The 15,004-nt window shown below is 47.0% G+C and overlaps 1 protein-coding gene across 1 annotated transcript in view; it reads left to right on the plus strand.

Moving 5' to 3' along the window:
• The window catches only part of MYH10 (myosin heavy chain 10), an 83,989-nt gene that overhangs the window by 62,147 nt on the left and 6,838 nt on the right, over window positions 1-15,004 (plus strand). Inside the window, exons 18-33 of the mRNA XM_030962360.1 lie at window positions 125-194; window positions 292-452; window positions 1,033-1,141; window positions 1,227-1,358; window positions 2,053-2,259; window positions 3,566-3,703; window positions 4,186-4,309; window positions 6,967-7,138; window positions 7,827-8,039; window positions 8,140-8,284; window positions 9,556-9,762; window positions 10,769-10,873; window positions 11,855-12,007; window positions 12,317-12,565; window positions 13,080-13,292; window positions 14,211-14,423. Of these exons, the coding sequence (XP_030818220.1) occupies window positions 125-194; window positions 292-452; window positions 1,033-1,141; window positions 1,227-1,358; window positions 2,053-2,259; window positions 3,566-3,703; window positions 4,186-4,309; window positions 6,967-7,138; window positions 7,827-8,039; window positions 8,140-8,284; window positions 9,556-9,762; window positions 10,769-10,873; window positions 11,855-12,007; window positions 12,317-12,565; window positions 13,080-13,292; window positions 14,211-14,423 (2,611 nt within the window). The remainder of the gene's footprint in view (window positions 1-124; window positions 195-291; window positions 453-1,032; window positions 1,142-1,226; window positions 1,359-2,052; window positions 2,260-3,565; window positions 3,704-4,185; window positions 4,310-6,966; window positions 7,139-7,826; window positions 8,040-8,139; window positions 8,285-9,555; window positions 9,763-10,768; window positions 10,874-11,854; window positions 12,008-12,316; window positions 12,566-13,079; window positions 13,293-14,210; window positions 14,424-15,004) is intronic.

Below are 15,004 nucleotides of genomic sequence, written 5' to 3' on the forward strand. Positions count from 1 at the left end.
ATACTATAAATCACACTGCTTATTGCTGAAGGTAAAAGTATTTTTTCATTTATGCTGTAAGTTTATACTATAAATCACATTGCTCATTGCTGAGTGTAAAGGTGTTTTTTCATTTGCCTTCCAGGTATGAGATCCTCACTCCCAATGCAATTCCCAAAGGTTTCATGGATGGTAAGCAAGCCTGTGAGCGTATGGTAAGTGTTCATAGCTGAATATTGTCTAAACATTGAAAAATTCCCCAAAATTGTCCTTTTCTTGCTGTAACAACAATGCCCTTGCCTGTGTGTTCAGATCAGAGCCTTGGAGCTGGACCCCAACTTGTACAGAATTGGACAGAGCAAGATCTTCTTCCGAGCTGGAGTCCTGGCACACCTGGAGGAAGAGAGGGACCTGAAGATCACAGACATCATCATCTTCTTCCAGGCAGTGTGCAGGGGATACCTGGCCAGGAAGTGAGTGTGCTTTGGGACTGGATCTTCCCTCGGCTCTCCCAAGCCTCTCTGACAGGGAGCTGTGCTTTAAAACTTGAATTTCAGGAGAGATTTTGAGTGTGTTGCCTGAGGGACTGTAATTGTACCCTGGGTATTAAGAGGATTTTTGCCTGGGGAGAATTTGCACCTTCATTCCTCAAGAATATCTCCTTTCCCTGCTCTTGCCTTTGTGGCACACACAGCCCTTCACAGTGGCTGCAAATTCCTTTGTCTCTCCTCCTGTCCCACTGGAGGTTCCTGGAAGTTCTTTGGAAAGCTGCTTTTTAAAAATTAAAGTAGCAAATCCATCCTGATTTTGTCTTTTTAAGAAAAAAACCTGTTGAGAGTAAGGGAAAACAGAATTTTTAATTATTGGAAATGGTGACTGCAGCTCTTGCTCTGACTCTATAGGAGCAAGAACTCATAAATTCACTGTAGTTACTGAAATTATTTATAAGCCTATTTACTGTCTGTAAGTGTTGTAGGGTTGGGTAACCTAAAAATTAAATGATGGTCAGCTGTATTTAACACATTTATTTATTTAACTTCTCGCTGTCTTCAGGGCCTTTGCAAAGAAGCAGCAGCAGCTGAGTGCACTGAAAATCCTGCAGAGGAATTGTGCTGCATATTTGAAGCTGAGGCACTGGCAGTGGTGGAGAGTCTTCACCAAGGTTCCTTCTGTTCTTTCTTTTCTGTTCCATTCACCTATAAAGAGCTGAGTGCAGGCTCTCACATCTTCATTTCCCACCTGTGCAGGTGAAGCCTCTTCTGCAGGTCACTCGTCAGGAAGAAGAGCTTCAAGCCAAGGATGAGGAGCTGATGAAGGTGAAAGAAAAACAGACAAAAGTGGAGGCAGAGCTGGAGGAAATGGAAAGGAAACATCAACAGGTTTGTGTCCAAGATCAGCTTTTGATATGCAGGACATGGATTATTGTGCTCTGGCCCATGTGAGGGAGCCAAGGAGGGTCAGGTGAGCTGATTCCCACTCTGCTGGAGTGTGGAATAGGAAGATACAGCATTGGAATGTGGAATAGAGATGCAGAAACATCTTACCAAAACAAAACCTGATTTTGTGGCCTTCCCTGGTTTACAGGAGAAATTCAGTGGCAGTTTCATTCTGTGCCTGGGCTGGGCAGGCTGTGGGCAAGCACTTGGGGCAGCTCTGCAGATCTGGTGGCTTTCTGTGCTGGCAGAAATTTGGTGAATAAAGGAAGAGCAGTTCCAGTGTCACCTGGAGAGACAAGGAGCTGATGGATGGACCCTCAGCGGGTGGGGGCACTCCAGGGCTGGCAGGCAGTGCCTCCGTGCCCAGTGACAAGTGGCATCCTCAGGGATGGGGACTGGGACTGGCCAGAGGTGCCAGGATCAGCCCATGGCACTGCCCTGCCACTCTGCAGGAAATGCCACAGCTGGTGTCCTCTGGGCTGCTGCTAAAGCCTCTTGGTGTGGGATGTGGGCATGGGAGGCAGGAACTGGAGCACAGCGTGGCCTTGAAGTACCTCTGTGGCTGTCACAGGTGTGATCTCTCACCAGAGTCTCTGAAGTGTCATTTTGAAAGCTTCACCGCCTTTTGTATTTGCAGGTGCTGGAGGAGAAGAACATCCTTGCAGAGCAGCTCCAGGCTGAGACAGAGCTCTTTGCAGAGGCTGAGGAGATGAGGGCTCGCTTGGCTGCCAAAAAGCAAGAGCTGGAAGAAATTCTCCATGATTTGGAGTCCAGGGTTGAGGAGGAGGAGGAAAGAAACCAAATATTGCAGAATGAGAAGAAGAAGATGCAGGGCCATATCCAGGTATGGCTCTCAGTGACTGCAGGTGGGGAAGTGGGATGGGAAGCTCCCTCAGCTCCTCTACAGGATAGAGGAATTTGGCTCCTGAGTGGAATAAAATGATTTCTCTTCTCTTCTCTTCTCTTCTCTTCTCTTCTCTTCTCTTCTCTTCTCTTCTCTTCTCTTCTCTTCTCTTCTCTTCTCTTCTCTTCTCTTCTCTTCTCTTCTCTTCTCTTCTCTTCTCTTCTCTTCTCTTCTCTTCTCTTCTCTTCTCTTCCTTCTCTTCTCTTCTCTTCCTTCCTTCTCTTCCTTCCTTCCCTTCCCTTCCCTTCCCTTCCCTCCCTTCCCTTCCTTCCTTCCCTTCCCTTCCCTTCCCTTCCCTTCCTTCCCTTCCCTTCCCTTCCCTTCCCCTTCCTTCCCTTCCCTTCCTTCCCTTCCTTCCCTTCCCTTCCTTCCCTTCCCTTCCCTTCCCTTCCCTTCCTTCCCTTCCTTCCCTTCCCTTCCCTTCCCTTCCCTTCCCTTCTGAGAGAAATGTTCCTTTTGGACTGAAATCCAGGGAACATCATGAAGGAAATGACTCCTTTGACTTCACTAAGACAATTAGGTTACTTGATTGAGGTGTTTTTGAAAATCAGATTATTTAGATGCTTCCTTTTAAATAATGGTGGCCCTGAAAAAGGGAGTAGCTGAGAACTTACCTGTCTTTAAAAATATTAAAAGTAGTTGAAGAGGGAATAAACTCCACTTCTCACAGCTTTTGATACAATTTAAAAATGTCTGTTAATCATATTTAAGTGAATCATGTTTAAATCCTCAGAAGCATAGGACATTATTGCTTTTTGACTCTTTGTGTCAATAACTGGACTGGCTCAGCTGTGATACTGAAATAAGGAGAGTTGTTTCCTGTGGAATCTCTTCCCAGACCCTGCTGGTTTTCCACCAGGTGCCCCATTCAGCTGCAGTGTGCTGGGAAGCCTCTGAGCAATCAGCCTGATCTGATTGGCTGTCATTAATTACAGATTTTTTATTTTATAGTTGGAATGAGGAAGGTGAAGCCTGTGGCAGTGAGTTTGTGTTTCCTAGAGAGCACATTTATTTCACCCAAAGCTGCAATCCAGAGCATCAAAAATTCCATGTGCATCCCATGGCCCTTCCTTGCTCACCAGATCATTGATCCTGTAAATGAATCTGACAAAGGAAGTGTGGGTTTGGTGTGTGTTAGGGCAAGAGGCTTTTCAAAATAACACATCTTTGTCACTAAGTTCAAAAAGCCTAAGTTACCACCTGGATAACCTGGAAAATGCTCAGCTGCAGTTGTCTCTGTTCCCAGGACCTGGAGGAACAGCTTGATGAGGAGGAGGGAGCTCGGCAGAAGCTGCAGCTTGAAAAAGTGACAGCTGAAGCAAAGATCAAGAAGATGGAGGAGGAGATCCTGCTGTTGGAGGACCAAAATTCCAAATTTCTGAAGGTGGGAGCAGTGTGCAGGGTGGAGGTGCCAAGGGACAGCTCCCAAAGCTGCTGTCACAGGGTCTGGGACACCTCTGGGATGTGAGACACTGGAGAGGAGTTTGGGCTGACGTTCCAGAGGGAGTTTGTCATGCACACTTCCCAGTTCCATGACTCTCCCAAATCTTAGAGCTGGAAAAGTGGTTTATAGCTGCCATTGTTCTCTGCAAACAGATTCCCAGTGCTGTCCTAAAGCCAGGCCTGCTGCGTGCTGAATTCCAGGTCTCTCTTGGAAAATAAAGAGTTCATGGTTCCAAACACTTCCAGTTGATCCTTGACATTGGCAATCAATTGAAATAAAATCTGCATTAGAAACAAAATGTGTAATAGAACCTTGTGCAGTCTGACAGCTTCTGTGGGTTCTGTACATTCCTTTATTTGCACTGCTCAGGGACTCTGTTGAAGTTATTTTGAAGTTATTTTCCCTCTCCTCTCTCCTCCCAGGAAAAGAAGCTGATGGAGGATAGGATTGCTGAGTGCTCTTCTCAGCTGGCTGAAGAAGAAGAAAAAGCCAAAAACTTGGCCAAGCTGAAGAACAAGCAGGAGATGATGATCACAGACTTGGAAGGTTTGTTGTGCCTGGAACGGCCTGGGGGCAGCCAGGAGGGGATGGATCCCCTGGGGCAGGATCTGAGCTGGGCACAGCCAGAGCTGCTGCTCCAGGCAGCTCCTGGGGGAAATGTGTGTCTCTGGCAAGGCTTGCTGCATCTGCCTGCTCAGTTCTGTTCAGCTTGTCAGGTTTTCATTTTTGAGAATCCTTTATAGACACACTCAGAAATTCCTGCTCTTGCCTGTATCCATTAACACCAGGGGAAAACATCCTGGCTCCTGGAAGCTTCTCCCATTTTCCTCTAACACCAGAGCAGTGTGTTCCTGCAGGAATGGCAGCAGGCACTCTTTAGGCTTCCAGGATTGTGTTTCAATAAGCAAATCCCAATTGTTTTGCTTTTCTTAAATATTTATCTTCATTATATTTATAGATATATTTTATTTTGTAGTGTTTTATTTTATTGAGCAGCCTGCTCTAGTGGAAGGTGTCCTGCCCAAAGAATGAGCTGAGCTTTAAGGTCTCCTACAACCCAAACCATTCCATGATTCCATCTAAAATGGCTCCATTCCTTAAGCCATTTATTTCTGGTTGTTTTGCCAGTGTTGTCACAAGTTAAACCTGCCCCATATGCAACCCTTCTTGATTTTGTGTTGTTTTATTTTCATTACTATAGATACTGCGCAACATTAACGAGCTGCCAAGTCAAAGTTGCAAAATAATAGAGAAAGTTGTTCTCTGAGCCCTAATTTGGGAATGGCTCTTGCACTTGGTGTGCTGGGGCCTGTCTCAGTGCATATTTTGAGGCTGATGTGCTTCTGGAAGGACGTCAGAGTTTCACCTTATCTGTGCAGGCAGGTGTTGAGCTGACAGGGGGAGCAGTGATTGATGAGCCTTGTCTTTGACTGTTCATTCAGAGACTCCAAGGTGGGTCTAAGCAAGCTTTACTCACTGGAAAATAATGCTGGAGTAGCTCTGTGCTTAAATCAGGACTAGGAACGTGACAGATGTGTTTGGTTACAGAGCCAGTCCAAGACTGATGACCTTAGAAGTGGAAATTAAAATTTATATTTAAGGCATGCAATTTCTTGGCTAGGAAAGCAGAGTAAAATGATATTTACTCTTGGAGATGACTCAAGAAGCCATTAAGGTCTCTCTGCTAGAGTCTTGGCACTGCTAGGCACTGATATTTGGGGAAAAAAATTAATTCAGTTTGCTGGGAACTCTCTGAATTACAAAACTGAGTCTTGTGACACTGCTGTAAGTGTCACCCACCAGGAACTTCATGTAAAAACAGAGGGGAAAGTACAAATCTTTGGGAATGTGAAACTGCTTGGAGAAAAGCAGAGTTACCTTAGGTTGTCTGGAGAACCCCAAAGAGCCCAGGGTGGCCCTGAGGTGGTTCCTGAGCAGGGCTCCCTTTCCATCCTGTCCAGAAGGAGCTTTGGGAAGGGTGTGAGGGAAATCTCTGCACTGAAGAGCCACAACGGACTGAAAAAGGGAATGAACTCCTGCAGTCACTCAGAATTGTACATTTGTGCCATTTATGCCCTTAGATCTGGGCTGAGGCTGTGAATATTATATTATATTATATTATATTATATTATATTATATTATATTATATTATATTATATTATATTATATTATATTATATTATATTATATTATATTATATTATATTATATTATATTATATTATATTATATTATATTATATTATATATTATATTATATTATATTATATTATATTATATTATATTATATCATATCATATCATAATCATATCATGTATACTAAAACTATACTTGAGAAAAAGAGAGGATAGATACATCAGAAGGCTGAACGAGAATGGTAATGAAAAGCTCGTGACTGACTCCTCAGAGTCCCACACAGCTGATGGTGATTGGTCATTAAGTAAAAACAATTCACAGGAAACCAATCAAACATGCACCTGTTGGTAAACCATCTCCAGACCACATTCCAAAGCAGCCAAACACAGGAGAAGCAATCAGATAATTATTATTTACATTTTTCTCTGAGGCTTCTCGGCTTCCCGGGAGAAGAAATCCTGCAAAGGGATTTTTCAGAAAATGTCCCAGTGACAGCTGAGGTTGCTGTGGCCCTGCTGGGGGGTGCCTGTCCCAAAGAGCTCCTCAGGGCTGGATATCCCAGCTGCCCAATAAATCCCTGGGAGGGAGCTCTCAGGGCTGCAGAGTTTTGCTGAATATTGATGGGATGTGATTAAACAGCACAAACTCTTGTAAAATGGTTTATTCAAGTTTACTTTAAGCTATGCCATTTTCCAGCAGATTTTTGGAGTGTGGCCTAGCCCTTCCAAAGCCATGCAATTGTTCCAGCCCACAGTTTGTCTTCTTTTTTGGGTGTTGATGTCTGGGATTATCTGGCCTAACAGCTCAAGCTGCTCTGTCAGATCCCACTCCTTATTTTCTACCAAGATGTTTCTGTGGCCTCATCTCAGACTATTCACAGTTGTCAGAGACTTTTCACCCGACTTTCTGGCTAAATCATGGCAGTTCTCCTTTGCTATTTCATTTTTCTGCAGGCTGGAGAAAGAATTGAGGCAGCATAAATTCAACTTCCCACCCTTCCTGCCACCCCAGAGTCCCTGGGGGTGACAAGAGGGACAATTCCACAGGAATTTAATTCTGTGCTTCCTTTAGAACGCCTGAAAAAGGAGGAGAAGACCCGCCAGGAGCTGGAAAAAGCTAAAAGAAAACTGGATGGGGAAACTACAGACCTGCAGGACCAAATAGCTGAGCTGCAAGCCCAGATTGAGGAGCTGAAGATCCAGCTGGCCAAGAAGGAGGAGGAGCTGCAGGCTGCTATGGCCAGGTCAGAGTGGGGCAAAGCTGCTCCCCCAAAGTGAATTTCCCCAGCTCTGGAGCCCTGTGCTGGGCACAGAAATGGCAAATCTACAGAAATTCAGGGATCCCTCAGCATCCTGGCTCTGCAAACCTGCACAAAGGAGAAGTTTCATGTGATATAGCAGTGTTTGGGCTCTGGAAGCTTTTTTAATCTCCCAAAATTCAGCCTCAGGAGGGAAAAATGTGTGTTTCTTGTTAAAAAAGTGCTGGGCAGCACAGACTTTCTCTGGGTTTGTGTGATACTCCTGCAATCCCATGTTGGGCTGAGCACCACCTGTCTTTCTAAAGTATAATTTTGCAGGAAGAGAAAACTCTACAGATGGAACATTTCTGGGGCAGTGTTGAGGTCTACAAAATTGGAATAGCTGACTGTAAAGTAAAACTTGGTAATCCTGATAGTGCATCTTGGCTTTATCTGTGGTACCTTTGATCCATCCCTGCAGGTGTCCAGGCTGGACAGGGCTTGGAGCAGCCTGGGAAGGTGTCCCAGCCCATGAAGGGTGGCAATTTGAGATGTTTAGGGTTCCAATCCAACCATTCGATAAATGCTGGTATTTATTTTATTCCAGTGGCAGAGTTGGGCTGTGTTTGTAGCTAATTTAAGCAGGAGGTTCTGAGGAGGTGCAGCCCCAGTAAGCGTGGTGCCTGTTTGACAGGGGGGATGAGGAAGCAGTGCAGAAGAACAATGCCCTGAAGGTGATCAGGGAGCTGCAGGCTCAGATTGCAGAGCTCCAGGAGGATCTGGAGTCTGAGAAGGCATCGAGGAACAAGGCAGAAAAGCAGAAAAGGGATCTGAGTGAAGAGCTGGAGGCTTTGAAAACTGAACTGGAGGATACTTTGGACACCACTGCAGCACAGCAAGAGCTGAGGTAGGGTCGTGGTCTGTGTAAGAAAGCACCACTGAGATTCAGCTGCGATTTCTAAAACCTGAAATGCTGATTTTTGGGTGACCCTTTGTGCTTCCTCCAGGACAAAGCGAGAGCAGGAGGTGGCTGAGCTGAAGAAAGCAATTGAGGAGGAAACCAAAAACCACGAAGCCCAGATCCAGGAGATCAGGCAGAGGCATGCCACTGCCCTGGAGGAGCTCTCTGAGCAGCTTGAACAGGCCAAAAGGGTGAGAGGAAAAGGAACTTTCTGCTTCAGGGGTTATTATATGTATATAATAATAGATTATATAAATTATATATATAATTATAATATAATATAATATACAATATATAATATAATGTAATGTAATGTAATATAATATAATATAATATAATATAATATAATATAATATAATATAATATAATATAATATAATATAATATAATATAATATAATATAATATAATATATATAATATAATATAATATATATAATATAATATAAATTATATTATATATAATATAATATTATATATTATAAATACCATAGGCAGTGTGGTTCCTTCCAGGAGCCCTGAGCTGAGCTTTCCATGCTCACAGAGCTAAGCTGGCCTCTCAAAGTCCATCCCAGCTGTTGAGATTTCTCATGTTGGTTTGACATGCTGCTATTCAGCAGCACATCAGTGCTGTGTCCTCTGGTGACCAGCAGCAGGAGGCACAGGTGGATCACAGCTCCTGGTCTTGTTCAGAAGGAGAATTCTTCCAAAAAAAGAAGCGTCTGGTTTTTGAAATTACACCTGGGATCATTCACAAATGTGTGTGTGGACAGTTCCTGTCCTGTGGTGGTGTTTTTATGTATTGTGAATACTGCACAAGCTTCCTTAGCATTCTAAATTAAGTGAGAAATGTAGTAGTTAAAGTATGATTTTCACCAGCTTTATTCACCTGAAAATCTTCTGCATGTCTTCTGCTCCTTATTCAATCAATATTCTCAATAAGAGCATGAAAAGATGGAAAAATACCCTGCAATCTGAAACAAAGCTCCTGTGACAAGATGATGTCAGCTCTGGGGATGTGGCAGAAATGACACTTAAACATCCCTGGTGCCAGTGACTGCTTTGTGAAAGGCTTCTGACAAATGGCAGTGCAGAGCTGAGAATTGCTCTGTTCTGCACTTCCAGGCTGCTCTGCCCACTCAAATCAGGGCAGCCTTGGTTCATATCTTCCCTTTGTTTCTGTGAGATGAGCCATGCTGAGCTGTAAATGGGCACATTCCTTCCTCCTTGCAGTGCTACCAAAACAGTCATTTCCAGGGCTGCCAGCCCAGATCCTGCCCTGCTGCTCCTCACCCTCACCTGGGGCAGAGCAGCCCGGGTTCCTCAGCCTTTGCTGACACCCAGAATGTTCCTCAGCAGCATTTCATTCACTGCTGAGCATGGCGCCTGATCTGCACTATCACCTGTAGCTGGAAACATTCACCTGCACCACAGAGCTGAACTTCTCCCCTTTTGTCTTCCCCAGTTCAAAGCAAACCTTGAAAAGAACAAGCAGGGCTTGGAGTCTGACAACAAGGAGCTGGCCTGTGAGGTGAAGGTACTGCAGCAGGTCAAGGCAGAGTCTGAGCACAAGAGGAAGAAACTCGATGCTCAGGTGCAGGAGCTGACTGCAAAGGTGTCAGAAGGGGAGAGGCTCAGGTTGGAGCTGGCTGAGAAGGCAAACAAGCTGCAGGTAAGGCTCTTGGAATACTAAAATCCTGGAAAATCATGTGCAGAAATGACCTGATGTGGGAGGTGAACTCAGCAAGGGCTCTCGTGGACCTGGGAGGCCTCAAAGTGGTGCTGTGACATCAGTCCTGAGCTGTGTGACATCAATCCTGAAATGTGTGACATGAGTCCTGGGCTGTGTGACATCAATCCTGAGCAGTGTGACATCATTTCTGGTCTGTGTGACATCATTGCTGGGCTGTGTGACATCATTGCTGGGCTGTGTGACATCAGTCCTGGGCTGTGTGACATCAGTCCTGGGCAGTGTGAGAGTTGCAGTGGCTTTGATGGGTTTGCCTTGGCTGGGGACTGAGCAGACTGGGCTGAGCTTTTCCATAGGGATGAACAAAAATTGGTGGTGGCCACAGCTGGGTTTGGTGCTCCAGGCTGGGAGCCTGGCAGGGAGGGGGTGCAAGCACAGCCCATTTTCCTGGGCAATGGAGCAAAGAGGCCAAATGCAGCCGTGGGTGACTCTGAACCCCAGCAATGAGGGCTTCAGGTAAATGCAGGTGAAGCTCTCCCAGAGGGAATGGCCCAGCTCTCTGGGGGAAGCTCTCAGGCTGCCTCTCAGTGTATATAAAAGCAGTGTAGCCCAAAATAATGAGCTGGTACCTGGCAGTGACCTTTCCTCTTTCAGAGATGCTTCAGGCCCAGCTGCCACCCTAATGATCCCTGAATTAATGCTTGCATGAAATAGATGGTGCTAGAATTAAAAACAGCATTAAAATGTGAATGCAGGGATGAGAGCAAAGTGCTGAATATCAGAGCTCAATAGCCTGGCTCTGGTTTTGCTACTGCACCTCAGGACTGACATTCAATTTCCTGTTTTGTGGCCAAACCTCAGTGGTTTTAGCTTGCTGTCTCCCTCTGTTGTGCTCTGTGCCTGGAGTTTGCTGAGGCTCTGTGCTGTGCAGCTCCAGCCCCAGGGGGATTTGGGCTGAGCTCTCACCTTTGGGCTGCTTGCCTTGCAGAATGAGCTGGACAATGTCTCCAGTCTGCTGGAGGAGGCAGAGAAGAAAGGGATCAAGTTTGCCAAGGATGCAGCCAGTCTGGAATCCCAGCTCCAGGATACACAGGTGTGTGTGTGCAGCAGAGCTGGGCTGGCCATGGAGCTCTGCTCCTCAGGGAGTGCTGGCTGCTGACAGAAAACACATCTTCATTCATGCTTTGGAAAGTCCCCTGGGTAGAAGCTGAATTTCCTGTCCAGCCCAGTGAGATGGGATGGGTTGGGATGGCTCAGCCACATGGGGAACCAAGTTTTCATTATCTGAGCTTCACTTCCTGAGAGCTGGGAGTTCTGTTTTATGTCTTTGTCTCTGAGGGAGATGAGAATAAATAAAGAACCCTTTCCAGGCAGAATTTAATGTCAATATCCTTGGGATATACGAGGAACAAGAGTCTTCTGCTGACAGCTTCAAATTCTTACAGCTCAAGTTCAAACTCTCAGGTTTTGGTTCTTAATTAAGAAAATGCAGCTTTCTGCAGATAATCATCACTTCAATATATTTTATCTTGCCTGTATCAAAGTTCTAATGGTGGCCACTTAACTGTGAATAATGTTAATCACAACTGGAGGGGTTTGTAGGGAGCAGGATGGGGGTTACACCTTCCATTACTTTGTTATGACAGAAGTTTCCACCTTTAAAGTGACCTTTATATTGAAACAATGCAGAAAACCTGGAAGCATGCTGCCATTGCAGGATTTGCTGCTCCATGTTCTTCCCAGGTGGTTTTTAATAGGTGCTCTGTGCTTATCTGAAAAAATAAAAAATGCATTTTGAAGGTGACTTCTGTGCTAGTCCCTTGAAAGATGGGAAAGTATCATCCCTTACTTTCTAGAACAGACTCTGGCAGGGGTTCCCTGACTAGAAATCTGCTTTATGAAGGTTTAAGTGTGCCCAAAATGAGTGGTCAGTGGCTTTTGGAGAACCCAAATAACAGATGTCTTCATAAAGCACGTCCTTGTCCCCACATCCGAGGGAGGATAAACCGGGGAGCCCCCTGTGGAGCTGTGGGGGTTTGGGAGCACACTGAGCCCTGCCCGTGCTGTGCTCCAGGAGCTGCTCCAGGAGGAGACCCGCCAGAAGCTCAACCTCAGCAGCAGGATAAGGCAGCTGGAGGAGGAGAAGAACAACCTGCAGGAGCAGCAGGAGGAGGAGGAGGAGGCCAGGAAGAACCTGGAGAAGCAGATGCTGGCCCTGCAGGCCCAGGTAGGCTGCTGGGAGTGGCAGCCCTTGTGTGAGGAGCTGTCCCAAACTGGTGTCGCAGAGTTTTGGGGGACACATCGCGGCACTTCCACGGTGCTGGGGCAGATTTTGGAGTCAGGTTCCCGCTGCAGTAACAATTCTGTGTCCCCTGAACTGTGATGGGCAGGGCTGGGGTCTCTGGGAGCCTGAGAACTGCCAGGTTTGTGTTCCCTTAGCTTGCAGGAACTGCTCCTGCTGCTGCACTTTGCCCCTGTGCCTTTCCTCCCTCTGGTGATGCTCTAAGGGACTCCACTTGCTCTCTTTGAATTTCAGTTGGCCGAGGCCAAGAAGAAGGTGGATGATGACTTGGGAACCATTGAAGGGCTGGAGGAGACCAAGAAGAAGCTGCTGAAGGACATGGAGTCCCTCAGCCAGCGCCTGGAGGAGAAGGCCCTGGCCTATGACAAGCTGGAGAAGACCAAGAACCGCCTGCAGCAGGAGCTGGATGACCTGATGGTGGACCTGGACCACCAGCGGCAGATCGTCTCCAACCTGGAGAAGAAGCAGAAGAAGTTTGATCAGGTACTGCAGTCTCCTGCCACCTGCCTGGCCTTTTAGGGTTTTTAAATGGCACCTTGTAATTGCTGCTGTGCCTTGTGGGAAGGAGGGTCTGGCTGTGGTTGTAGGTAAACCTGTGAGCAGCTGGCCTTTGCTAGGAGCAGTCTGTCACTCCCAGGTCTGTGAGCCAAATGCCACCTCTGAGGCTTGTTAGAGCAAGTGATCATGTAGAAGAAGAGAATTATGCTGGAACAAAAACTTTAGAGTTCTATTGTAATCCCTCAAGGTAGACTAAAAAAGGATCTGAAAGATGGGAATCATATGAAACTCGAGTCTTGATGAGGGGCTTGCTTCCTCCTCTCACCCCAGAGCAGCTGTAGCGGTTCCCTTACTGGCACTTTGCTCACAGCTGAGGGAGCAGACAGCTCCTGAGGGCCAGTTAAACACTGCTCATGAGCCGCTCCTGAGTAAAACACCTGAGGCAGGGAGGACCTGGCTGTGGAGCTTAGGAGATGGATTCATTGTTTGTCATGTCCAGATGCTGGCAGAAGAAAAGAACATTTCTGCCAGGTACGCAGAGGAGCGGGACCGTGCTGAGGCAGAGGCCAGGGAGAAGGAAACCAAAGCCCTGTCCCTGGCCAGGGCCCTGGAGGAGGCCCTGGAAGCCAAGGAGGAATTTGAGAGGCAGAACAAGCAGCTGCGTGCAGATATGGAAGACTTGATGAGCTCCAAAGATGACGTGGGCAAAAATGTGAGTATGGTTCCACAGGCTGTTTGTTCCAGCCTGGGGATAGCAGGGAAAACTCCCTGCCTGGAGAAGGGGCTGTGGGGTGGTGTTCACAGGGGTCCCAGGACGAGGGAAGAATGGAGAATCTGACTCCATGTTTCAGAAGGCTGATTTATTATTTTATGATATATACATTATTTTAAAACTATACTAAAAGAATAGAAGAAAGGATTTCATCAGAAGGCTTGAAAGGAAAGGAAAAGAATGAGAATAAAATCTTGTGACTGACCAGAGTCTGAGCCAGCTGGGCTGTGATTGGCCATTAATTAGAAACAACCACATGAGACCAATCACAGATCCACCTGTTGCATTCCACAGCAGCAGATAACCATTGTTTACATTTTGTTCCTGAGGCCTCTCAGCTTCTCAGGAGGAAAAATCCTGGCAAAAGGATTTTTCATCAAATATCATGGCTATTCATGGCTGTGCACCAGAGCAGAACTTTCTGAAGTTCACCCAAAATACTGGAGGAATTAATGCCCAGCATAGTTCACATCTTCAAGAGCTGTGTTCTCACCCTCATGGGGGTCCCAGACACCAGTTTTGTACCTCTGGGTCGGTGGAGCTGGGACCACAGTCAGACAGAGCTGGTTTTGTGTTGCAGCTGTGCCAGATCAGGGCAGCCACTCCCCATTTGTGTGTTGCTCGATATATTTATTGTGTGTAAATGAGGGAAAATGAGGATTTCTGTTACCTTTGGTCAAGCTGAGTTGCAGGACATGGTTGGACCAAAGGCAGAGCAGAACTGTGACCCCTCAATGTCCCTCCTGCAGCCAGCTGAGGCAAAGGGACCAGGGCAGCCACTGCCCTCCCTGAGCTCAGAGCTGCTGCTGCGAGAGGCAGAACCCTCGAGGACAGCTCTGAGCAGAGGTTGTGCTGCAGGTCCACGAGCTGGAGAAGTCCAAGAGAACCCTGGAGCAGCAAGTGGAGGAGATGAGGACTCAGCTGGAGGAGCTGGAGGATGAGCTGCAGGCCACAGAAGATGCCAAGCTCCGTCTGGAGGTGAACATGCAGGCCATGAAGGCCCAGTTTGACAGAGATCTGCAAGCCAGAGATGAGCAGAACGAGGAGAAGAAGAGGATGCTGGTGAAACAAGTACGTGTGCTTTACTGTGTTGTAGGCAGGAGGGGAGGAAGGGCTTTGGCCACAGTTCTGGGTCTCTGTGCTAGCAGAAAAATAAACCCCTTGGCCTAAAGATTCCATCCAGTGGAAACCCCAAACCACAGCATTTTTACAAACCATAAATAGTTCTGGCTGAGGGATGGCCACTGTCCCCAGGCAGGGTCAGGTGGTGCTGTTGGCCTCCAAAGCCACTCCAGGAGTTTGGCTGTTGCTGCCTGGCTGTGTCCCCAGGACAGGCATACCTCAGCTGCATTTTCAAGCCCATCCTATTCAATGTCCAGGAACAAATCCATGGATGCTGAGATAGATTTTTAACAGTCTCCTAAATGCAAATCATGATGCTGCCCTCGTGCCCTGGGTGCCCTGGGTGCCAGCCTGGCCCTGCCCTGCCCAGCCTGGCAGGGGCTGGTGCTGATGCTGCCCCTGTGCCCTGGGTGCCAGCCTGGCCCTGCCCGCCCTGCCCAGCCTGGCAGGGGCTGATGCTGATGCTGCCCTGGGTGCCGTGGGTGCCAGCCTGGCCCTGTCTGGTGCTGATGCTGCCCTGGGTGCCAGCC

The sequence above is a fragment of the Camarhynchus parvulus genome, chromosome 18 (assembly GCF_901933205.1).
Source record: "Camarhynchus parvulus chromosome 18, STF_HiC, whole genome shotgun sequence".
NCBI lineage: Eukaryota > Metazoa > Chordata > Aves > Passeriformes > Thraupidae > Camarhynchus > Camarhynchus parvulus.